The sequence below is a fragment of the Engystomops pustulosus genome, chromosome 5 (genome assembly GCF_040894005.1).
Source record: "Engystomops pustulosus chromosome 5, aEngPut4.maternal, whole genome shotgun sequence".
Classification (NCBI taxonomy): Eukaryota; Metazoa; Chordata; class Amphibia; order Anura; family Leptodactylidae; genus Engystomops; species Engystomops pustulosus.
The window spans coordinates 94,263,493-94,289,369 of NC_092415.1; the positions used below are offsets into that span (position 1 = coordinate 94,263,493).

Here is a 25,877-nt window from a genome sequence, read left to right on the forward strand (position 1 = left end):
GTCTTCCTCGTTTGTACCGTTATTGTTGTATTCTGTTTATATTTTTGAACTGCTGTTCCCCGAATAATGGCGTCAGATCTTCATCTAAAACCCACCCACTGCATCTGAGTTGCTCTATGCAATGATTCTTACTTCTTGATTGTCAACCTTAGAAGTGTATCATTTTCTATAACTTCTCATTCCCAAGACACAGGTTGATGATACTGAGCATTGTTTAAACACCTTCTGTTCCATATTGGATATCTCTGCCATTTATTGTATTTTGTTCTGTTTCAATAAATGTTTATTGACTCTAAAGTATAAAAACGCTTATAATGACTAGGTCATTCATAGATTGTGCCTGAATTTTTTTTTTTTAATAAAACATGATTTTAGGCCTGGTATGTTCTCTGCAATATCATTGAGAACCGTATTATCGAGAATGCAGATTTATTTAACCAATATAAAGGGTAACTCTTAAAAATTTACAACAAAAACAAGCTTACATCTAAGATGCTGAACTGATTCACAGCTTACTCTTTCTCCCTGTAAACTGTTATCTCTGTATGGGTTGTAAATGTATTGCTAATATGCTCAATATGTAAATCTTGCAAAATAACAGAAGTAACATTTTACAGCTTTTATTTACTGAAAAAAAGTTAGATATTGTGCAGAAATCTTATATGAGAAGATTAGCAGTATCTGATAAGACGCAGGCCTTGCACAGGTGGGGAGCCTAGCTAGTTTATTTCATCTTTACATTCCCATTTGCAAAAGATCCTTCACATCTGATAACAAGTAATCCTTGCCAGATACCACTGTTGACATAGCTGTAGGAGACTCTGTGTCAGTGTAGACAGGTATCTAGAGTATGCATATATTATACAATGTATCCACTGCTCTGCATCATGTAAATACTAGTACATTCCATGTTTAATACAAATAAACTTGGAATATAGTTAATGTTTGTACAATTTTATATATAAATAATATTTATGCTGTATTTCGCAAAATATTTAATACTGCAGTTTTGATTTGTAGGGAAAGGATGTTTTTTTTTCATTACAATTAAAGCATTTTCCTAAAAGGTTGAGCATTTTTGTGTTTATTATTTTATGCTATTCATTTTTATAATCTGTGTAGCTTCACTTTTTGGTCAACCTATAAGGAAACATGTTTGGTGTTTTAACCCCTTAGTCCGGCGGCACAAGTGGCGTTTTGAACCAGTGTTTTCGGCCGTTTTGAAGCAGTCCGTTAAAAAACGCATGGGTTAAAAAACATATGCGTTTTCGACCGGTTTTACCAATTATCTTAATTAAAATGGGTCAAAAACGCATGCGTTTTCTAAAAATTTCATGCATTTTTAACGCACTGCTTAAAAACGGCCCAAAGCCGGGTTCAAAATGCCACATGTGCCACCGGCCTTACCGTCAGATTTTGACTGGGGATGTATGGTGGGTACACCATACAAGGTGGGTGTTTGCTGCATATTGCTAGCACCAATCACAGGTGTTAACCCTTTGATCAACGGGGTGGTGCCACTATATTGGCTCCCTGTGATGTCATTGCAATGATCGTTTACCATGACAGCCTCTTGGCTTTATAAAACCCGAAGGCTGTGTATATTAAGTAGATCTATTACAATTGTAATAGATCATGTGTAAAATCCCCATATACTGCCCTATGGTAAGATCAATCAGACAACTTAGGGTTAGTAGTTATAAAAATAAATACCATGTATACTCGAGTATAAGCCTAGTTTTTCAGCACAAGAAAATGTGCTGAAAACCCAAACTCGGCTTATACTTGAGCAAAAAAATATAGGTTTTACCAGATTTTTGTGGTAAAATTAGCGGCCTCGGCTTATTGTGGCGGCTTATACTCGAGTATATACAGTAACTAAAGATTTAAATCACTACACTCAATACACTAAAGCCCGTAAAGGAAAATGGCAACATATAAAGAAAATTTATAAAAAGTGATCAATAGGTTGTACAGTCCTCAAAATATGAAAGTTTTTAGCGCCAGAAGATGGCGAAACAAAGAATTTTTTTTGTACAGAAGGTTTTAATTTTTTTAAATGTGTTAAAACACAATAAAAACTATAAAAAAAAGGAAAACTATTTGAGGAGGCATAAAATCCTCTCTGTAACAAGGAAGAGCAAGGTGATGTTCACATTACATGCAGATTCCCCTCTGCACAGATGTGACATATCGGTGATTGGTAGGGAGGTAGAAATATGTGCATTCACACAGCTCTGGAATCCGTAAAGGGTATTATATCAGTATTCTTCACGATCATTTAGAAAGCAGATGGGGGAACCCCTGACTGTGGACTACAAGACACATGCAGCTTTAGCGAGAGTAAAATCTCTCTGAGAAGTACATCTTGTTGTCCATATCTTGCAGAAGCCTGCAATCAGTTCTCATAGCATATTTGGACCATTGCTTCTATGCAGGTTTATGCTGCATTTCCAGGGTAACAGAAAAACAAAACAAATCTTTACTAGTGAGGTCCTGCACCCACTTTCTTCCTAAACCAGCAATGCACTAAAAATCTAAGAAATTGTCAAGGAAATGTGTCTCATTGTGCAAAAGTACAGAAACTTAAGAAAATAACTTCAGTATAGTGCCAGCTTTTTTACTATGTAGGGATTCAAATGCTGCAAGAGTAGAATACTTTCAAATGTAGTATAGTATTACTAGTTTATGCTTTTCTGCATCTGTTTCTCTGAGTTTTCATCCATATTTCAGTTGCTTATCCCTTGCACGTTGGAGTATGGCTTTTTGTCCACAATCCTTCCCTAAGGAATGCCCCAGACTGGCACAGGCTACAGCAGAATCCTATGCGAGGCAGGACCTGATGTACTATTCCTCCAGGAGACTGGAGCATCTCAGTATATTGGGCTCACTGTGCGCTGGCGGGTGGAGTATCAAGACTGGAGTGTAAAGTGCATAGTCATTATGCATATCCCCCCCTTCTTCATGTAACTTCGTGTCATGGCATGTGAAATGAAATGGTATTCCACAACCTCACCTTAATAGCAGAGTTTAGCTGGTCCTTAATTAGACAATTTTTTTTTCTTTTACCTCTGAGATAAATGTTCCCCAAAAAGATGCCACTTAATACTATAACTTGTTCTGCAAATAGTAAGTCCTCATACAGTTATGTTGATGGAAAAGGGAAAGGTTCTCTTTGTATGTGTTGGGGGGGTGGGGGGGATGGGAAAAAATTGGTTGGTATTTATGGGTGAAAACACATTGGTCATGTGTAGAGATGAGCGAGCACTAAAATGCTTGGGTACTCGTTATTCGAGACAAACTTTTCCCAATGCTCGAGTGCTCATCTCGAATAACGAACCCCATTGAAGTCATGGGAGGCTCTGCACAGGGAAGCTTGGCCAAACACCTGGGAACCTCAGAAAAGGATGGAAACACCATGGAAATGGACAGGAAACAGCAGGGGCAGCATGCATGGATGCCTCTGAGGCTGCTTAATTGCACCAAAATGCCAAAATTATGGGCAACAGCATGGCCATGACAGAGTGACCAAATGAGGCTAGATAGCATCTAAAACATGCAATAATTGACCCTGACACTATAGGGGACGGCATGCAGAGGCAGCAGTGGCAGGCTAGAGAGTGTCATGGCGACATACCCTAAATGGACTCGGGCTTCACCAAAGGAGGTGAGCAAGAAGCGCTGAAATGATTTCCTATGTGAACAAAAGGTTGACGGTATATTTAGTCGATAGCACAGCATGGTGGCGACATAGTGACCAAGTTCCATAACGTATCTGGTGAAACACACGAAAAATGAGCCTGACACAGCTCTTTTGATAAGGGGACGACATGTGGAGGCAGCCATGGAGACGACTTCCATGATTAAGAGCGACAGTATGGGGCATTCATATTGCGCTGCTATGATTGCAACTTCAGGTCTCCAGCATGGCGGCGACAGATGGGCCGAGTTCCACTATGTATCTGGTGAAACACCTGAAAATTCTGCCTGACACAGCTCGTTTGATAAGGGGATGATGTGCTGCATATCCTCTCGTGCCCCAGTGTCTGGGGTATAGAGAGTTGAAAGTTGCGCATGGAGACATTGGTGGACGCTGTGGAGGATCGTGGAGGAAAAATGGACAGGAAACGGCAGGGGCAGCATGCATGGATGCCTCTGAGGCTGCCTAATCTTGGGATGGAGCTGGCGGTCAGCTGTCAGGCGAGCTTTTGCCTGTCCAAGCCCCTGTTTCTCGACTCCTCTCCACCCAAAATGGGCCTGGGGGTCAGAAGCGTTTACTTTGAAAAAATTATAATTTTCAAAGCAGGCCGGGTCGTTTGAATATTTCACCCAGGAATAATGGAATAGCATAGTGGTTCTATTTTTAATTGTTTTTTCGGAAATCGTTCCATGATAAAGAGCGACAGTATGGGGCATCCATATTGCGCTGCTATGATACAGCTCGTTTGATAAGGGGACGATGTATGGAGGCAGTGAAGTAGTAGTAGATTAAAGGTGCTGCAGTTAGTTGGATCTTGGGATGGAACTGGCGCTCCGCTGCCAGGTGAGCTTTCGCCAATCCAAACCCCTGTCTCTCGGCTACTCCCCAAACAGCACTTCTAAGAACCTTTTGTATAAGATCAAGTGTAGTAGTGTTCTTATAAGTTTGGGTTATGGCGGGTGAGGGGAATGTAAACAGATGCGCAAGAAACGCTGAAATAATATTGGTAAATGATAAAAGTTTGCCAGTATATTTTGTGGATTACACAGCAGGGTGGCGACTAAGTTAACAAGTTTGATGTGGAAGCCATGAAAACAACCCAAAATTCTGCCTGACACAGCTCGTTTGATAAGGGGACCATGTATGGAGGCAGCTATGGCGATGACGTGTGGAGGCAGCTAAAAAGACGACGTGTGGAGGCTGCTATGGAGACAATTTAATTTGGATAGTGCCTGTATGTGGCAGTCCAAAAAAGTTTTCAAACCAGAGGAGCAGGTAGGTGGTCCTCCAGGAAAATTAAATAGATTGAGTGCCTGTATGTGGCACTCCCAAAAATTGTTTAAAACAGAGGACCGGGTAGGTGGCCCTCCAGAAAAATTAAATACATAGAGAACTATAGCTAGAGCCAGTTGGCCCTGGCAAAAAATAGCCAGTTTCCTCTGCTTTAGTGTACAAAGAGGAGGAGAAGGAGGAAAATTATGAGGAGGAGTGCATACATTATTCAGGTTGAGCTTCTTTCACCTGGTGGAGAATGGAAATCCTGAGAAATCCAGGCTTTATTCATCTTGATAAGCGTCAGCGCTGTCAGTCGACAGGTGTGTACGCTTATCAGTGATGATGCCACCAGCTGCACTGAAAACCCGCTCGGACAACACGCTAGTGGCAGGGCAGACAAGAACCTCCAAGGCGTACAGCGCCAGTTCGTGCCACATGTCCAGCTTTGAAACCCAGTAGTTGTAGGGAGCTGTGTGATCATTTAGGACGATGGTATGGTCAGCTACGTACTCCCTCACCATCTTTCTGTAAAGATCAACCCTACTCTGCCAAGACTGGGGACAGGTGACAGTGTCTTGCTGGGGTGACATAAAACTGGCAAAGGCCTTGTAAAGCGTACCTTTGCCAGTGCTGGACAAGCTGCCTGTTCGCCTACTCTCCCTCGCTACTTGTCCCGCAGAAGTACGCCCTCTGCCGCTAGCGCTGTCAGAGGGGAAATACTGTTTCAGCTTGTGCACCAGGGCCTGCTGGTATTCATGCATTCTCACACTCCTTTTCTCTCCAGGGATGAGAGTGGACAGATTTTGCTTGTACCGTGGGTCCAGGAGAGTGAATACCCAGTAATCGGTGCTGGAATAAATTCTTTGAACGCGAGGGTCACGGGATAGGCAGCCTAGCATGAAATCTGCCATATGTGCCGGAGTCCCAACGCGCAAGAATTCACTCCCCTCACTTGCCTGACTGTCCATTTCCTCCTCCTCCAACTCCTCTTCTTCTGCCCATACACGCTGAACAGTGAAGGACTGAACAATGGTCCCCTTTTCTGTCTCGCCAACATTCTCCTCCTTTTCCTCCTCATCCTCCTCCACCTCCTCCGATATGCGCTGAGAAACAGACCTAAGGGTGCTTTTGTGATGAGCGCAAAGCTTCCGACTTCATGCTGACCAGAGAGTTTTTCAACAGGCCAAGCAGCGGGATGGTGAGGCTGATGATGGCGGCATCGCCACTGACCATCTGTGTTGGCTCCTCAAAGTTACTCAGCACCTGACAGATATCAGACATCCACGTCCACTCCTCATTGTAGACTTGAGGAAGCTGACTGACCTGACTACCAGTTCTGGTGGAAGTTGACATCTGGCAGTCTACAATCGCTCTGCGCTGCTTGTAAACTCTGGATAACATGGTTAATGTTGAATTCCACCTCGTAGGCACGTCGTACAGCAGTCGGTGAGCGGGCAGTTGGAGGCGGCGCTGCGCTGCCCTGAGAGTGGCAGCATCTGTGCTGGACTTCCTGAAATGCGCACAGATGCGGCGCACCTTCGTGAGCAAATAAGACAGATTGGGGTATGTCTAGAGGAAACGCTGAACTATGAGATTTAACACATGGCCAAGGCATGGCACATGTGTCAGTCTGCCGAGTTGCAGAGCCGCCACCAGGTTACGGCTGTTGTCACACACAACCATGCCTGGCTTCAGGTTCAGTGGTGCCAGCAACAGATCAGTCTGCGCCGTGATGCCCTGTAATAGCTCTTGGGCGGTGTGCCTTTTATCGCCTAGGCTCAGCAGTTTGAGCACCGCCTGCTGTCGCTTAGCGATGCACTGCTGCTTTGCCTAGAGCTACCGACTGATGGCGCCATGCCCAGGGATGGTAATTCGGAGGAGGAGGTAGAGGAGGGGTGGGAGGAGGAGAAGGCATAGTAGGCCTTCGAGACCTGGACCGAGGTAGGCCCCGCAATCCTCGGCGTCGGCAGTATATGACCAGCCCCAGGGTCAGACTCTGTCCCAGCCTCCACCAAGTTAACCCAATGTGCCATTAGAGGTATATAGTGGCCCTGCCCGGCAGCGCTCGTCCACGTGTCCGTGGTCAGGTGGACCTTGTCAGAAACGGCGTTGGTCAGGGCACGGATGATGTTGTCTGACACGTGCTTGTGCAGGGCTAGGACGGCACATCGGGAAAAGTAGTGGCGGCTGGGGACCGAATACCGAGGGACGGCCGCCGCCATGAGGTTTCAAAAGGCCTCGGTCTCTACCAGCCTATAGGGCAGCATCTCCAGGCTAAGCAGTTTGGAGATGTGGACATTGAGGGCTTGGGCGTGTGGGTGGGTTGCACTATACTTCCTTTTGCGCTCCAGCGTCTTGGGTATGGAGAGCTGAACGCTGGTGGATGCTGTGGAGGATCGTGGAGGCGAAGATGGGGTTTTCGCTCGGGAGGTGTTTGGGCCGGGGTCCTGGGCAGGGGGCTGACTAGCAGATGACACAGGGGAAGGAGCAGTGGTGTGCCCGGCCGGAGGTGAACGGTCTTGGTGCCATTGAGTGGGGTGTAGTTAAGCTAGTAGTGGTAGTTAAGCTAGTAGTGGTGGAACCCCTGCTGATCCTGGTTTGGCACAGGTTGCACACCACAGTCCGTCGGTCATCCGGTGTTTCTTTAAAGAACCTCCAGACTTCTGAAAATCTAGCCCTCGCCACGGGAGCTTGACTACGTGAAACATTTGGCGCTGATGCACCAGCTCTGGCCCTGCCTCTCTGCCTGGCCCCACCACTGCCTCTTCCAACCTGTTCTGCTATAGGACACGCCTCCGTCTCAGAAGCACTGTGTTCACCCGGCCTATCAACCCAGCTTGGGTCTGTCACCTCATCATCCTCCGATCCCTCAGTCTGCTCCCCCCTCGGACTTCCTGCCCTGACAACAACTTCACCACTGTCTGACAACCGTGTCTCCTCATCGTCCGACACCTCTTTACACACTTCTTCCACTACGTCAATAATGTCATCAAGCTCGGACGAGTATGTTCGCTCATCTCTAGTCATGTGTGAAGATTTTGTATATATGCAAATAAACACATAGTAGCCAGGAATCAATAGTGATAAAGACCACTCCTAATAATGGATACACTCAATTAATTCTTGTCAATCCAATATGAACAGTTTTATTTTTCCCCATTTGTTAAAATATCACAGCCCAGTATAAACCCAGAGCCGATATAGAACTGCAAGATGGGATTTGAAATAGAAAAAAAATATATAATAAATGATTATGAACTTGAACGTGGAACTAAACACATTGGCATCTGGGACAGCATCTAAAGAGTGTCTTTAAAAAGTGTTAAGTGTTTTCAGGAATATGTTACAGTCTGGATGCTGCTGGATTCCAAATAAATGGGATTGCCAGCTGCTGAGAGTGGCATAAATCCATGCTGCAGAAAGAGAATATATTTATGCCACACTGAATATTTGAGTAACCACTGCTGCCTGGTGTTTAAATGGTTTACAATAGACTCACAATTCAATACCTTTCTTACTTAAAATAGCGCTTCAAAGTAAGCACGTCTTTTTTACCTTGTATATCAAGCTCTTCGTATGAAGTGATGCTGATTTTATTTTTACAAACAGATCCAATCTGCCAAACAAGCATAATCTGCTAACTACTGCTGCAGTGAAATAATTAGCGTTCCACTCGCTGCTCCATACTTTGTTGACAGTTATGGCGCTCGCTCGCTTCCACATGCTCATGAATTCAGTATATATTTAAATATGTGTTTTCTATCTCTCCAGCTATCTTTCTATGCAAATATCTGTATAATGCCTGCATGTTATACTAAACACAAATCCAAAAGGAAAGACCTGCTTGTGCAAGGCTTACATTTTCCTCCTTTATTACAACAGTGTTGCTACAATTGAACCGCACTGAAATTGGATAAAGTTACTTTAATTGCACATACAATTTTCTAATTGTTCAAAAGTTTTTTTTTTGCTTTTTGTTTAGTCCTAAAGTCATAAATGAAATAAATACAGTGAACCCCAAAGTTGATTTCTATTAATGGACATTAAATAACTGGTAGCATTAATAAAACATAAAAAGGTTGAAAAGTAGGTCTGGCCACTGGGAGGATTAAAGGAGCAAAGATTAAAAGGGATCTACCACCAGAATGAAGGGCTGTATGCAAATTAGCCTGAGGGGTCCATGCTACACAGGTGTCAATGGAGCCTGGAGCCCCTCAGGCTCATTGTCATACAGTCTTTTATCCTGGTGGTAGATGCCCTTAAACAGGATGAACAGAACACAATTCATATTTCTTTTTTCTCAAGATTATAAATCAATCTTATTACTGCTTCTTCTCTATAACATGATTCCCATAGATAGTTCTGTATTCAAGTATTATGGTATACCTTTGTGCTAAGTGTCATTTAATTTGATGATGCTGCATTCATTTTACCCATGTTATCTCATGTATTTCTAAGACTATTTTATACCATTTGATGACAACTTCCTATGATCTTCCCTTCTTACATTTTTTTTTTTAATTTTCCAGCTGGCAATGACTCATCCAAGTCACCATTTAAATTTTGGGATGAATCCCGATCATGCTCGTAATTCGCTTTCTAATTGTGGAATAAGACAGCCAAAGTATGGTGATCGAAAAGTTCATTATATGCACATGCGGAAAAAGGGTATGTTCAACAATAGTATATTGTACGTATACCACATCTTGTCACTTCGGTAACATCTATTAAAGTATGCCTCTCTAATCACACTACAGTTTTACCTGCAGGTTCAGATACACATCGAAGATCTAGCCGTGAAATAACATATTAAAGTGGTTATTCCAAGTAATTTAAGTTATTCTTTATCCACAGCACAGGAATCACTAGTTGATCCCCAGCTTTATCACTTGTGTCATGTCACTCCATTTAGTTGTATGGGAATGACAGAAATGGACAAACATGCTCGTCTTTCTGCTTCAGTGAGAACAGGTTCTTTTGGAAAGCTGCGGTCCTGTGTTCGGTGGGGGTCTCAACAGTAGAACCTCCACAGATGAGCCCAGATGAGATATCCTGTGTATAGGGTAACTTAAATACTTGACAACCTCTTCCCTGTCACATTTTCACCACAAACATATTACTTTGTGGTTTTCAATATAGCTTCCATTCTCCAATGATTCCATAGTACAATAAATAGGGCAAGCTTTTGGTTTGAATTTCTGAATTGCTCCCCATAACAGCATTTTTGCCCCTGATTTTTGTGTTGACTTTTGAACTAGTATTCATTTTGGCTTCATTTCAGAGTCTGCTTAGGGGCCATTCCCAATGGGCATATTTGGTTCAATAAACTCCATTTGTGTCTCGGCTGATTGTTACATACCTTTAAAATTTTGGGCTAACCCTAAAGTAGTTAGAGGGGAATTACATATTGCACATTTGATATGGGTCTTTACCGATATCAAGTAGCATGGGTCCCTATCTGCCTGATCTCCTGCCTTGTCTGTTTTATCAAACACTTGTATTTTTTAATAAAGGAATTTTTCAAATAAGAAATATTGTAAACCTATCCAGAGAATGGTCCCTAATCTAAAATGGAGCACCATCACAAACCAACTCTGCTTAACCATTTAACGGCGCGTGAAGTAATAGTACGTCACACGTTGGCTGCGGGTGGTTGTAGAGGGCTCACACCCACATAATATGCAGCAAACACTTATCGGTGACACCCGCAATCGGTGCTAGCACCAAACTTGGGTGTTAACACATCCATCGCTGTCGGCAAAGAAACCGGTGGCTTCAATAAGATGGCGGCGCACGTTGAAGATCGTCGCTCCCCTTGACGTCAAAGGGGGCGGAGAACGGTTGCCATGACAGCCTCTGGTCTTCCGAAGACCTAAGGCAGTCTTAACCTTTTTATTACAATGTGCGATTCACACGTAGGAGGAAAATCTCCATATGTTGCCATACTGTAGTATGACAGTATATGGTAGGATCCATCAGATAACCTATGGTTAAATTCTGAAAAAAATAAAATTAAAAAACCTAAAAATTCACCCCCCTTTCCTTAGAATCAATATAAATAAACATGTTATCCATATCCAAAAATGCCCAATCTATAAAAATATAATAACATTTTTTTCACTGTGTTTAGCCCTGTAACTGAAAATAGTTGCAATAGTTGAAAATGGCACTTTTTGCCATTTTGAAAAACATTAAAAATTCAATAAAAAGTGATGAAAAGTCTGTGCAGTCCTAAAAATAGAAGCATTGAAAACTACTTCAAAAGTAACAAAAAATTACAACACCCACTGCTCCGTATATTGAAGTATGAAAAAGTTATTAGTGCCAGAAGATGACAAAATAATATTTTTTTTTTTTGTACTGGAGGTTTTAAATTTTGTAAATGTATGAAAACATTATAAAACCTATACAAACTTGGTATCCACATGATTGTACCGACCCAAAGAATAAAGAACACATCATTTGTGGCGTACAGTGAAAGACGTAATATCCAAGCCCACAAGAAACAGCGCAAATGGATCCAGATGGGCAGATCCTACTCACTACATTTATTAATCCCCCTTGTACTCTCTTCTAAGAACACTAATATATATGCAACATAAAAAAAAATAATAAAAGTAAAATGCATCTGGTTCGCTCACCCTTCAATAGCCTCCAACAGTAAGTCCATGCGGTGGTGCACGCCGTCAGCTCCTCTACTCCACAACCACACATAGCAACACAGGAAAGGTCAGCCGCACTCGTTTTTTTTTTTTTAAACTAATTTGTTCAAAGGAACCACAAAATCCTATAATATCGACTATTTCTAAATAGATCAGTTATAAATACTATTTCTCAGCAAATCTTTAAATCCTATGCATCCTATAGGAAGTAATACTGTATGAATCATAGAGAGATGCCCGCACCTCACTCAGGAAAGTATACATCAAATATTTTCCACATAAATAGATATATATACATGTGGGTAAGGCAAAATAATCATATCCAAGTGTATATTGTACCCGAATGAAATGGCAACAACACAGGTGGCACCACGATCAATGCTGGGCCCAACATGATCAATATCGGGCCTAACACAGTCCCAAGACATATTACTGTCAATAGCTAAGTATCAGATCCAATCTCCGGGTGCAAAGCAAGAACATCCAGAAGGTCTCATGATTCAGCAACTTGGACGCTTTATGTCGCCTCCTATTTTAGATGCAAAGACCTTTTCGATTCCGCTCCAAAAAAACCCCTGTGTTTTCTTATCATGTACCTCTTGGAAATGCCTTGACAGGGCAGTAATGTTCAGGGTATTCCCACTGACGTCTGGCAAATGCCGTATTTTTCTTGTTTTTATTGCTATGTAAGAACAGGCCTTATACCTGGTATGTCCACAATTGAAACAGTCTGGAAACCTTTGCCAACTGGGAGTGGGCATTGCTCCCATTGTGCTATCAAGTAAACTAGGTGACAATACAGAACCCAGGGCCTTGGCCTATTTGGCTACACATTTCACCCCAGACACTACTATCGGGCCATTGTGTCGTCCTGTGACAGCAGTGGTAAGTATTTAGTGGCTATCCGTGTGTAAACTGTTTGCTATAACAGGTAGAGAAAACGAGAACATCCTGTTTGCCCTTCCTTGGGTCCCTAGTGTGAACGTTAGCCCTGGGATTCTTAGTTAAATCACAATGCCCCAGTTTAGATGTTTTTCTATCCGCTTCCATCAAATCTGAATTCCTATATTTCTTATTGACATGTTTATTCTTTAACAACTTCTTCTCTTTACAAAAAGTATCCTCATCAATAGTTTTTGCATAGTCGTACCATCTCCCCATACTTGATGTATCGAACCACATGAGGAGGATGGCACGACGACGCTAGCATTCCCTTTCCCTGCAGTTTCCTTCCTATAAGGACTGACTTTGTCTCCACAACCCTCCAAACCTACGTCAAGAAACATGAACTGAGAGCCCCCATAAGTATAAGTGAACTTCAAATTCATCTCGTTACAGTTTAAGAAAGAGGCGACAATACGTGTGCAAACAGTTTGTGCATGTATTTATGTGCATACTGTGATGGAAAACTAGCACAAAGCCTGGGCCTGGGCACAAAACTGGGCCAATCTTTCCACCTTTGTGCTTGACAGGGTGGACAATGTTGGTTGGGAACATAAGCAGCTTTCCTCCTCCTGCTCCAAATATGGCGAGCTGAGTAAGCCTCCCCTTACTAATGAAATGCCCCATGCAGCTTCCCCTTACTTATAATTATTAATTATTACGGTGGCTGAGTGGGTAGCACTTCTGCCTTGCAGCGCTGGAGTCCTGGGCTCTAGTCCCACCGAGGTCAACATCTGCAAAGAGTTTGTATGTTCTCTCCGTGTTTGCGTGGGTTTCCTCCCACACTTCAAAAACATACTGGTAGGTTGTTTAGATTGTGAGCCCCAGGGGAACAGGGACCAATTTGACATGCTTTGTGCAGCGCTGCGTAAGCTGTAGGCGCTATATAAATAAAGAATTATTATTATTACAGTTCCGGCGTGGCTGTTCATCAGACAGTACGTCTGCATTATATATTTCTGCACAATACAGCGACTCTTATCCACTGCACTGTGTGCATACCGTGGGATCAGGCCCCAATATGGCTCTATTCCACAGGCTTCACATCTTCCTGTGCATGAGCAGGAAACTGCTGGCGAACTCCGAAAGGTGAGTATATGTTTTGTTTTGTTTTCATATACAGGCCGTCCCTGGGTTACATACAAGATAGGTTCCAAAGGTAGTTGAATTTGTATGTAAGTTGAAACTGTATATTTTATGATTGTAGATCAAGACAATTTTTGCTCCACTGGCAATTGGAGTTTACATTTTTTTTGCTGTAATTGGACCAAGAATTATAAATAAAGCTTCATTACAGACACTTTACAGCTGATCGTTGCAGCCTGGGACTAAAATAAAGCATCCAGAAAGCCTCACCAGAGGTCACAGTGGGCAGAGGGGTCCGTCTTTAACTAGAGGTTGTCTGTTAGTCGGGTGTCCTTAAGTAGGGGACTGCCTGTACTCAAGTAAAAGCCAAGTGGGGCTTTTACATCACATAACTTGAGTATATAATTTATATAATATGATTTTTATGGATGATTTTATTTTTGATATTCCATCTATCAATGTTAACGTTAACCTACCCTTAAAATGATAGAATGTTTGGCCACATCTTTGTCAGTGGGCAAACTTATGTAATCATCCAGGGATCAAATAATAATTTCCTTCACTGTATATGAAAACATATAACTTTCACTATTATTATTACTGCTTATACCCTGGAATTTTCATGTATTCAGATGTTTTTGTTCTTTTTTTTTCCATTCTGTATATAACTGCTAAGGTTATTGAGCCCATTGATTGTGTAATTGTTTGTTGAGTCCTGACCTTGCCATAATTATTGCTTTTGTTACCCTTGCCCAAATGAATCTGTGTTGCTGGGTAATTTATACCCTTTACAGAGCATTGTATAAAATGATGGGATTAAACAGATTTAATTGCTGTTCGTGTTAACTGTAGTAAAGGAGCAGAGTTGGAACATAAATTTGCGTCCGTCTCGTTTTTACAAGCATATGATGAGAAAATGCTCTTATAATTTTTATGAGGGCCGGCTCCTCAACACTATTGATTTAAGTCATTCCCAGCGCGCTTCTCTGTGAACTTTCCGCTCACAGTTTTATAACTGCTTGATCTGTCATTTATGACCGCTTTTATTTTGCATGTCTACAGGAATAAATACGCTGATAAACATTATGTCTCGACTGGGGCAAGACGATCCAGCCCCTTCACGGTAAGAGTAATTTCACTTTATTACGCATTTGCAAGCATTAAAAAGCAATATTTTATGAGCATTTACATTTAGCATTTTTGTTCATCGTTGTCCTTCAGAAGATAACAGCATAACACTTATTACATAAAGTCCTGAAGATGGCTTGTCAGTATGTTAAATGATGGGTCCTGACACTGCCTTTAAAGGGAGTATACCAGCTTCAATTACTGTAAAAGTGAAAACCGCATAATGTAGGGCACTTTATTCGTTTCCACATATATCTTTATTCTTTCTCGGTAATCTTTAATTTTAGAGTAAACTCTGCTTGAATCTTTATGCAAATGAGTTATTGGCTGCACCATGACTGCCTCTAAACCCATTTTTTATGCCACCCAGTGATTCTCTTTACACAATAAGTGACATCCCTTGTAGAAATAAATATCTTTGTAAGAATAAAACAGGTATAGTGAAGATAAATGACAGGTCAGAAAAGATTTGTCTGACTCACTTCAGAGTAATTCATGCGTATGTAGACACTGCCATATAATGGCAATTCACTCTTAACTCTTTTTCTTTTCTGGTACAGTACAAGTAAAACAATATTCCACCACTCAAACTTCGCATGAAGTATGCCTATATATGCAATATCCCTGAAGCTTGGTCAATAAGTTACACTCGCTTCCCTTGATCCTTAGTGTTCTCTCATGATGTAAATACAGTGGGAAGTGACTAATAAGTAACTAAAGTAATTTGGAAAATCCATTGAGATTTTTGCAAGTAATTCAACTGAACAATGCATAGTGTGTAGATACAGGATCTATATAGTTATTAGCCTTGCAGCTTTACATCCCATGGAGGAGCACTGAGCATGGAATAAGTAGGAGAAACTAGCATTGAAATTGTTTCTTCAAGCATAGGTTATGCTGTGTGAACAGCTTCCCTGCTATGAAGTTCCCAACCATCCTGGATTGGGCAAGATAGTCCTTTTTTTTTTTTTTTTCTGCTGTCCCGCCATCCCAGCATGTTGAGACAGATTTCAAATGCTAGATGCCCTCCCTACATTACTGCTGCCGGTAATGTTGTGCTATAAAAGTAATCCAAAACTTTGTCCTGCATGTGATGTAGTTATCATCACTCAGCCTCATGGGTGTCTCTTTTTAGTACAAGCTGCCTTTCTGTACTGCTTTTACTGAATGCACTAGTCATGGAGTTCAATTGTTCAGTTTGGAAACCAAAAAAGTTGTGGACTGACTTCCAAATTAGAAAAAGGCACCAGTGCTGAAATATCAGGATGAGAGCAAAATCAAGATACAGGCTCCAGTATCTTAGAAAAGGCAGCTCATACTTTGTTAATGTTACACATATTTATGCTTGGCTACTGTGATTAGCATAGGCATGGGTAAATAAGTAACCTCATTGGGTTCTGAAGAATAACGGACCAGCTATTTGGTCTCTGGTCCTCAGGCAGTTTCGATTACGTCTTCGGCTGCACACATAGGTCACTTAGGCTTCTGCTTCATGAGAAACCGAAACCCAAAACTCGCACAATTCCCGTAACCCATGTGGCCTTTTTTAATCACTAGGAAGATTACACAAATGGAAACTATCAGCTGCGTATTGGCTTCTACTAGAAGTGGTGTATTAATTCATGTTATATTAATTCTGATCTTTTCTGCTGTAGGCCTGTTCACTAAAAATATTGAAAGTATAGACATGTGTTGTTGTCCCATAACCTCTTAAGAATGAATTCATAAAACACTTGCTGGGATCTGCAGTAATTCCCCTTTCCTCCACACCTGCAGCTTGACAATCAATGTGATATGCTGGACAATGGATTTTGTAAATATTGTTTGCTATAACATTATACAAAATAAAGTACATGGAAAAATATACTCCTATGAAAACATAGTAAAGTATAGTTTGATCTCCTTTGCTTCTTGCGATCCCTTATTTATCATGCAAAAGTAACAAGATTCTTTGGTTTGCAGAATAAACCACAATGAACGATTGGAGTTCTTAGGAGATGCAGTGGTTGAATTTTTAACAAGGTAAATAAAGATTTACTACTCTGTTCTTCAATAATTGTGTTCTTGCTGTACACATGCCTTTATTTAGTGTGATTCAAACCATAGGTGTACAGAGCTTACAATGCAGAATAGGGCTGGTACAAGAGTGAAAAAGAAAGTGTTAATACACAGAAGTTGTCTAGAAACCGTTTAATATAATGTACCCAAAGTACCCTTTGAGGGCATAGTATGGAAATGCTAATATTCAACAAAGGGATCTGGTCCTGAGGATAAGCGTTGCAGGGGTCTATACAGTGTTAATGTGGAGATTGGAAAGAAATCTAGTAACACACAGCGCACCATAGTAAGGGTTATGGTAGGCATTATTGCTGTAGTTGCAGAATTGCTCACCTTAAAGGGAACCTACAACCACGAATCTACCTATAAAGGTAGATCGGGTGGTAGGTGGATGTAAGGGACGTGAGGAGAGCTCTTTTTAGAGCTAATCCTCACGTCCCCACTAACTTTTGGGAAACTTTATTAACCTAATATGTAAATTTAGTTATGCGGCTACTGGGGCGTGGAGTAGCCGGCACGAGGCTAACGGCGCGGCTACTCCACGCCCCGGTAGCCGCATTACTCCTCCTACCCTGTTGTGTGCGGCGCGCAGCTCCTCGTAGCTGCGCGCCCTCGTCTGACAAGCCGGCTACTGCGCATGCGCAGTAGCTCCGGCCTCGGAGCTGGGACTGCTCAGCTGGCGTTCTGCGCATGCAGACGAGGGCGCGCAGCTACGAGGAGCTGCGCACCGGACACAACAGGGTAGGAGGAGTAATGTGGCTACTGGGGTGTGGAGTAGCCGCGCTGTGTAGCCTCGTGCCGGCTACTCCACGCTCCAGTAGCCGCATAACTAAATTTACATATTAGGTTAATAAAGTTTCCCAAAAGTTAGCGGGGACGTGAGGATTAGCTCTAAAAAGAGCTCTCCTAATGTCCTTACATCCACCTACCACCCGATCTACCTTTATAGGTAGATTCGTGGTGGTAGGTTCTCTTTAAGTGGCTGTGCTGTACCAAATAACACTTTTCTTTGTCTAATATTGGACTGTTATTCCTGTACTCCCCGCTTGGATGCGTCTATGGCAGCATGGCCACACTGAGACCAGTGGTTTATCTCGAACCTCAAGGTGCTCTGTGGATATTGGGCAGTAAGTTTTTTTTAATCTGGATTAGCAAATTACGGAAAACTGGTGCAACATGATAAAGTGGAAGGTTTAAATTATCCAGGATATTAGTCTTGATGTAGATAACTGGTACAATGAGTTGGTAGATAGTTGAGAAAAGAAATGTAAAGGATGCATCATTGTGAAGAGGTTTGTTCTAACTTTGACCTTTTTATGGCAACCCATAGTTTGGGCTATTTTGCAGCTTCCATTGCCTGGGCTCCTTGCAGTCACTGCTGGAAGTTGATTCAAAGAGGTTTTTATAGAAGATTTTAGATACAAAAAGGCAATAACTCAACCAGAGGTCGCATTAACGCCTCACCACGCGTCATAGACGCGTGATGAGGCGCCATTACCCCCCGAAATAATTGCCATGCGTAAAGTTACGCATGGCAATTATTCCCTGTAGCGCGCAGGCTGAGCGGTTCGGCGCGCGCTGCAAAAGAGGGAAATGTCTGTAGCGCGATCACAGCGCGCGCCAGGCCGCTCAGCGCGACACGTGACACAGCGCTCCGGAGCGAGAGCGCAGGCCCCGGGAGACCTGTGGACAGCGGGGCTGCTGCTCCCTGTCCTGTTCCATCTCCCTACCTGCCCGCAGCTGCCTGCATTTACGTGATCCCGACGGGACTTAAGGCCGGGTGAGTGTGTGCAGTGTTCTGTGTGAGTGTAGTGTAGTGTGTAGTGAAGTGTGCTGTGTGAGTGTAGTGTAGTGTGCTGTGTGAGTGTGTGCAGTGTTCTGTGTGAGTGTAGTGTGTTCTGTGTGAGTGTAGTGAAGTGTGCTGTGTGAGTGTAGTGTGCTGTGTGAGTGTAGTGTGTAGTGTGTGCTGTGTAGTGTGTGCTGTGTGAGTGTAGTGTAGTGTAGTGTGTGCTGTGTGAGTGTAGTGTAGTGTGTGCTGTGTGAGTGTGTGCAGTGTTCTGTGTGAGTGTGTGCAGTGTTCTGTGTGAGTGTGTGCAGTGTTCTGTGTGAGTGTGTGCAGTGTTCTGTGTGAGTGTGTGCAGTGTTCTGTGTGAGTGCAGTGTGTGCTGTGTGAGTGTAGTGTAGTGTGTGCTGTGTGAGTGTGAGTGTAGTGTAGTGTGTGCTGTGTGAGTGTAGTGTAGTGTAGTGTAGTGTGTGCTGTGTAAGTGTAGTGTAGTGTGTGCTGTGTGAGTGTAGTGTGCTGTGTGAGTGTGTGCAGTGTTCTGTGTGAGTGTAGTGTGTGCTGTGTGAGTGTAGTGTGTGCTGTGTGAGTGTATTGTAGTGTGTGCTGTGTGAGTGTAGTGTGCTGTGTGAGTGTGTGCAGTGTGCAGTGTTCTGTGTGAGTGTGTGCAGTGTGCTGTGTGAGTGTAGTGTGTGCTGTGTGAGTGTAGTGTAGTGTGTGCTGTGTGAGTGTAGTGTGTGCTGTGTGAGTGTAGTGTGTGCTGTGTGAGTGTAGTGTAGTGTGTGCTGTGTGAGTGTAGTGTAGTGTGTGCTGTGTGAGTGTAGTGTAGTGTGTGCTGTGTGAGTGTAGTGTAGTGTGTGCAGTGTTCTGTGTGAGTGTAGTGTGTGCAGTGTTCTGTGTGAGTGTGTGCAGTGTTCTGTGTGAGTGTAGTGTGTGTGCTGTGTGAGTGTAGTGTATTGTGTAGTGTATTGTGTAGTGTATTGTGTAGTGTATTGTGTAGTGTGTGCTGTGTGAGTGTAGTGTAGTGTCGTGTGTGCGCGCTGCGTGAGTGTCGTGCGAGTGTGTGCGCATGTGCGAGTGTGTGCGCGTGTGCGAATGTGTGTGAGTGTGCGCGCTGTCTGAGCGTCGTGTCGTGTGCGCTGTGTATTACCGAAATCTTCATACTCCTCCTCGGGTAAAAATACTCCTCAAAAATGGTGAGAGGAGTATTTTTACCCTTCTGAAAAAATGTTAGTGCGACCTCTGAACTCAACGAAGTAAATAACTAAGTATACTTTGAAGAGTCCATCTTTAAATGATTAATTTTATCCCTATTGAGATGCTGTGACATGAGGTGTGCATACAAGCCTCCAGTAAAACTTTTCACAGCTAGGTATTGACTATTGCTGGATTTTGCCAAAAACAAACCAAGGCACCACATTTATCAAAAGATTTCAGACAATATTTAGACAATTTTGCTACTGGAGCACCCAAAAGGATCTGTCTTCTTTAACCCCTTAACAACTTGGCCATTTTGCACCTTCCTGACACAGCCCTTTTTTGAAATCTTACATGTGTCACTTTAAGTGGTCATAACTTTGAAACACTTTAACATATTCAGTTGATTCTGAGATTGTTTATTCGTGACACATTGTACTTCATGTTGTTTGAGAAATTTAACCCCTTATCACCGACACTAGTTTTCAGCTTAATGACCAGACTTGATTTTTCAAATCTGCCCTGTCTCACGATAATTGGTTATAACTTCGGAACGCTTTAACATATCCAGGTGATTTTGAGACTGTTTTCTCATGACACATTGTACTTCATGTTAGTTACAAAATGTAAGTGATAAGTTTTGCGTTTAGTTATGAAAAAAAGTGAAAATTTGGCAAAAGTTTGTAAAAATTCTTCATTTTGCAAGTTTGAAATGTTCTGCTTTCCAGACAGGAAGTAAAACTACCAAAAGGGTTGATAATTAACATTTATGGAATGTCTGCTTTATGCTGAGATTATATTTTATGCGTCCTCTCATTTTTCTAGGATGTTATGAGGCGCAGAACTTTAGGTGCCATTTTTCTCATTTTCATGAAAATTGCCAAAACTCACATTTTAAGGGACAACTCAGCTTCCAAGTGACTTTGAAAGGCCTAAATAATAGTAAAACCCCATAAATTACCCCACTATAGAAACGTGACCCCTCAACATATGTAAAACAACTTCTATTAAGTCTATTAACCCTTTAAGCGTTTCACATGGGTTAAAACAATATGGACCTGCGATTTAGAAACTTTTACATTTTTTTGGAAAATACATTCATTTAGGCTACAACTGACAGTTTCAGAATAAATTAAATGATGAAACGCACTGCAACATTTGATGCCCAATTCCTCCCGTGTGTAGCGATGCCCCATATGTGGTGGTAAACTGCTGTATGGGCGCACGGCCGAGTATAGAATGAATGGAGGCGCCATTTACAGCAGATTTGTATTGTCACATTGTACAACGTATACATGCAAACATATGAGGGCTTATTATTTACGGGATGATATACAATGTATATATAATTCATTTTGGGGATCTATAGCTTATTCATGAGATTTTATTAACTATTTCAAGGGGGAACACAAACAAAATCATCAATTTTTATTTTGGCTTTTTAGCATTTTTTTTTCCCCCGCTCACCGTAATGTAAAAATAATATTTTATCTTTATTCTCTGGTTCACTACGATTACGGTGATACCTCATTTATATAGTTTTTCTCATCTTTGCTCAATTTTCCTGAGCAAAACCAATATTTGAGAAAATCGCATTGTTTTTACTATTGACAACTTTTTAGGGCCATAATTTCTGTATTTTTCTGTTGTCAGATCTGGTTGAGGGCTTATTTTTTGCAAAAAGAGTTGTTCTTTTCAGTCGTATATTAGGGAACGAAACTTTTTTTGATCACTTTTTAGAACATTTTTAGTGTTTGATGAAAATTTTTATATTTTTTACGTCGTTCACCGAGCGGGTTCAATATTGATTTAGATTTATTGTACAGATTAATACGGATGCGGTGATACCAAATATGTACGTGTTTTTGTGTTTTATATACTTTATTTGCATTTTATGTGTAACTGGGGAGATTATGGGACTATTATTTTATTTATTTATTTAATTATATTCTAAAATGACTAAATCTTTTTTTTTTTACATTTTCTTCTTCTTGGCTTGATCAAGCGTTCATCCAATCACTTGTATTGCAGTGTATACTGTAAGTAACATATACACACAGCCGGGTCCTGCCAGGAAGCAGAACCCGGCACAGAGAGGAGCCGACAGCCTCGGGTCACTCGTCGAAACCCAGGGCTGAGGCAGGAGGGATCGGATCCCCCGGTAAGCACACCGGGGGGGGGGTGTCCGATCCACGGGGGACACACTTGCACGCCGCGGTCATGCTTGACCACGGCATGTAAGGGGTTAAACACCCGGGATCAGAGTTTTTCCGATCCCGGGTGTTAGTGCCGGGTCTGGGCTGTGATATCACAGCCCGACACCGGCACTTGCAGGACTTGCCGCCGTAGAAAGGCGTACGCGTCAGAAGAAGTACCCTTAATGACCGTCGTAAAAAGCCGATACGGCGGTCATTAAGGGGTTAAGCAATATGTTTAGTATTTATCTATGAACGGCAATTTGGCGAAAATGTTGAAAAAAAACTTTTTGGAAAGTTAGTCATATCACCAAAATAACTTAATAACTAACATTTCCCATGTGTTTGCTTCAACTTGGCATCATTTTTCAAACATCCTTTCCTGTTTTTTAGGATGTTAGAAAGCTTATAACTTTAGTTGTGATTTATGTCTGATTTTCACGAAAATCATCAAAACCTACTTTTGGAGGGCCAATTTAGTTAGAAGACACCATTTTAGAAACTGCACCCCTCAAAATATTCAAAACGCCCTTTGAGAAGTTTGTTAACTCTATGATCATTTCATGAGGGTGAAAAATAAATGAAAGGGAAATTACAGAAATGTAATTTTATCTTACAATATGTTCATTGAACACTAAAATTTGCACCTTCACAATGGGTTAAAAAGGAAAATGCATTTTACAATGTTAAGTGCAATTGCTCCAGATTATCCCTTTTGTCACTGTACACTGCTGTACGGGCACAGGTGGGCACTTGCAATGGAAAGAGCGTTGAAAGATGAACATTTTCTCAAAAAAGTTACTTTTACCCCAAATGTTTGTAAGCCACAAGGGATAAAAGATGAAACAACCCCCAGAAATGTGTAAAACTATTTCTCCTAAGCGTAGAAAAGCCCCACATGTGCGTATAAAATGTTGCATGGGCACACAGTAGGGCTCAGAAGGGAAAGAGGGGTGTTGGCCTTTTAGAAGCCAAATTTGACAAGTGTCACCATTTTGGAAAGTACACCCCTTTTATCAAGGTGATATATGTGTATTTTGTGTGTAATACAATTTCTTCCGGGTATAATATTGCCCCACACGTGCAAATAAAATGTTGTATTGGTAAACAGTAGGGCTTAGGAGGGACGTTCGTGTTTTCAAAGCCAAATTTGACACACATCCTTTACATGCATTTGGAGAGCCCTAGTGGTACAAAACAGGAGAACCCCAACAAGTGACACCATTTAGGAAAGTGCACCCCTTGTATTACATCTTTCTAAATTTTTCATGTATTTACCCGTAATGGTGTTTGATTTCATTATTCCCTAAAAAGGAAAAAGGTGAAAGTTTTCCTATAAATATCATTTTTACCCTTAATTTTTTATAGCCACAGTGAATATAAAAAGTGTAATAACTCCCAAAAATGTGTAAACCTATTTCTCCCGAGTGTAGAAGTACCCCACATGTGTGTATAAAATGGTTTTTTGGGCTTACAGTAGAGGGAAAGAGTGATGTTTGCTTTTTAGGAGCCAAATTTGACAGAAATCTTTTACACGCATTTGGAGAGTCCTATTGGTATAAAACAGAGAACAACCCGAAAAGTGACCTTAATTTTTGATTAAAATTTAGAAATGTGTAATATGTGTAATATATGCCCAATCACCGTGTCTACAGACATGGTGATCAGTATTACTGAAGTTGTAAGTAAAATCAATGATATTGACTGGTCTGGTCATGAACTGGGGGGCGACAAAACCCCTCTGGTCCATGGGGCAGGATGGATGGCCATCAGGAACAGCAACTATCTTTTCCCGATCACTGTGTTTGAACCGTGTTGGCGAGTCACTTCCGCCGCACTGCTCTATTACAGCTCGCGTCAGGAAGGGGTTTATAGGCTTTATTTATTTATTTGGCAATTTTGACAAAAAAAGGGCTTATTTTTTTGCGAGACGAGATGCACTGTAAAAAAAACATCATTTTAGTGGGTCTTTAGCTTATTGATGCGATTTTATTAACTTTTTACATGATTCAGATTTTTAGTTTTTTTTGGGAGGGGTGGCTGCGTTCATTGTAGCATAAAAATAATATATTATCTTTATTCTATGGATCACTACGATTACGGTGATATCTCATTTATATAGTTTTATTTATATTTGTCAAATTTTATTTAAGAAAAACTAAAATAAAAAAAATTGCCTTTGTTTTAGTATCGCCGTTTTTACAGCGCCAAAACTGAAGTATTTTTTTTTGGTTGACTGAGCTGGTTGTGGGCTTATTTTTTGCGTAACAAGTTGTTCTTTTCAGTGGTATCATTTTGGTGCCTGTAACTTTTTTGGAACACTTTTTAGAACATTTTTGTACAGCAATTAGATTAAAAAATGTACATTTTTGGCATGTTTTTCTTTTTCTTCTTTCTTTTTTTTTTTAATTGGACCGAGCGGGTCCAATTATGCATATGATTTATTGTACAGATTGTTACAGACATTACGATACTAAATAAGTGCAGTTTTTTGTGATTTAGTGTTTTTTGTACTTCATTACTTGTGTATAGGGAATTGTGGTGCTTGGGGAGACTTTATTATTTACTTTTATTAAAAAAAACTTTGTTTTAACTTTTTTATACTTTGACTGACATGAAAGCTTGAACAAGTGATCTTCTGATCACTTGTTTAAGCTCTATACAGCTTACACAGTGCAATACAGATGGTTAACACCCGTGATTGGAGGAACCTCTGGTCACGGGTGGTACAGACAGGTGTCAGGTTGCGATATGCAACTGACACCCGTTCTGTACGGTGCTGGCTCCGAACGTAAGCCAGCACCTGCCGCGTGACGTACTAGTACAGGTCGGGTCGGTAAGTCACTTCCCGACGTGCTAGTACGGCGCAAGTTATGAAGGGGTTAAATGAGTCTTGACTAAAAGTTGCGCGGAGAACGAAGCACCGCAGCTGGGAATATTCAAACCAAGGGATAAAAATTTTTCTTGCCACAGACAGAAACAACAGTCTACCCCTTCCAGGAAGAAAACCTGGATTCTGGAAAATTAGGAGAACCGGAGAGTGGACCTGTTCCAGCGCAACCCACTGCTTAGATACTACTATATTATGCTATCTTTTAAATTCTTGGGTAATGGAAGAGTAGGAGAACCGGGGCTGGGAGACATAGAGTAGCAGATCATCTGCATACAAAGCAGCTTTTCAATATGTATGTTCTACATGGATGCCATGTACAGCTCCTTCACAAGTGTGAAGTGGAACAAAATTTATTGGACATTTTATAATTTTGTAAAAACAGAAACTGAAATGTGGGGCGTGCAATATTACTCGGCCCCCTTAAGTTAATACTTTGTAGCTGTGATTACAACTGAAAGTCGCTTGGGGTATGTCTCTATCAGTTTTGCACATCAAAACACTGAAATTTTTGCCTACTGTTCCTTGGAAAATGGCTCGAGCTCAGTGAGGTTGGATAGAGAGCATTTGTGAACAGCAGTTTTTCACCCGGATACGTTTATTTGTGAACCATTCCATTGTAGATTTTGTATTATGTTTAGAATCATTAGGTCTTTTGAATACTCCAAGGGGTTTTCTTCCAGAATGGTCCTGTATTTGGCTCCATCCAGTTTCCCATTACTTTTAACTATTTCCCCTGTCCCTGCTGAAGAAAAGCAGGCCCAAAGCATAATGCTGCCACCACCATGTTTGCTAGTGGGGACAGTGTATTCTGGGTGATATACTGTGTTGCTTTTACTCCAAACATATTGGCATTGTACCCAAAATGTTCAATTTTGGTTTAGTCTGACCAGAGATCCTTTCTTCCAAATGTATGTCTCCCAGGTGGCTTGTGGAGAACTTTAAACACTTTTTATGCATATCT

The 25,877-nt window shown here is 41.6% G+C and overlaps 1 protein-coding gene across 1 annotated transcript in view; it reads left to right on the plus strand.

Annotated features, from left to right (window-relative positions):
* DROSHA (drosha ribonuclease III) overlaps positions 1–25,877 on the plus strand; it is a 176,059-nt gene that overhangs the window by 88,581 nt on the left and 61,601 nt on the right. Inside the window, exons 18-20 of the mRNA XM_072152739.1 lie at positions 9,505–9,643; positions 14,728–14,788; positions 16,756–16,815. Of these exons, the coding sequence (XP_072008840.1) occupies positions 9,505–9,643; positions 14,728–14,788; positions 16,756–16,815 (260 nt within the window). The remainder of the gene's footprint in view (positions 1–9,504; positions 9,644–14,727; positions 14,789–16,755; positions 16,816–25,877) is intronic.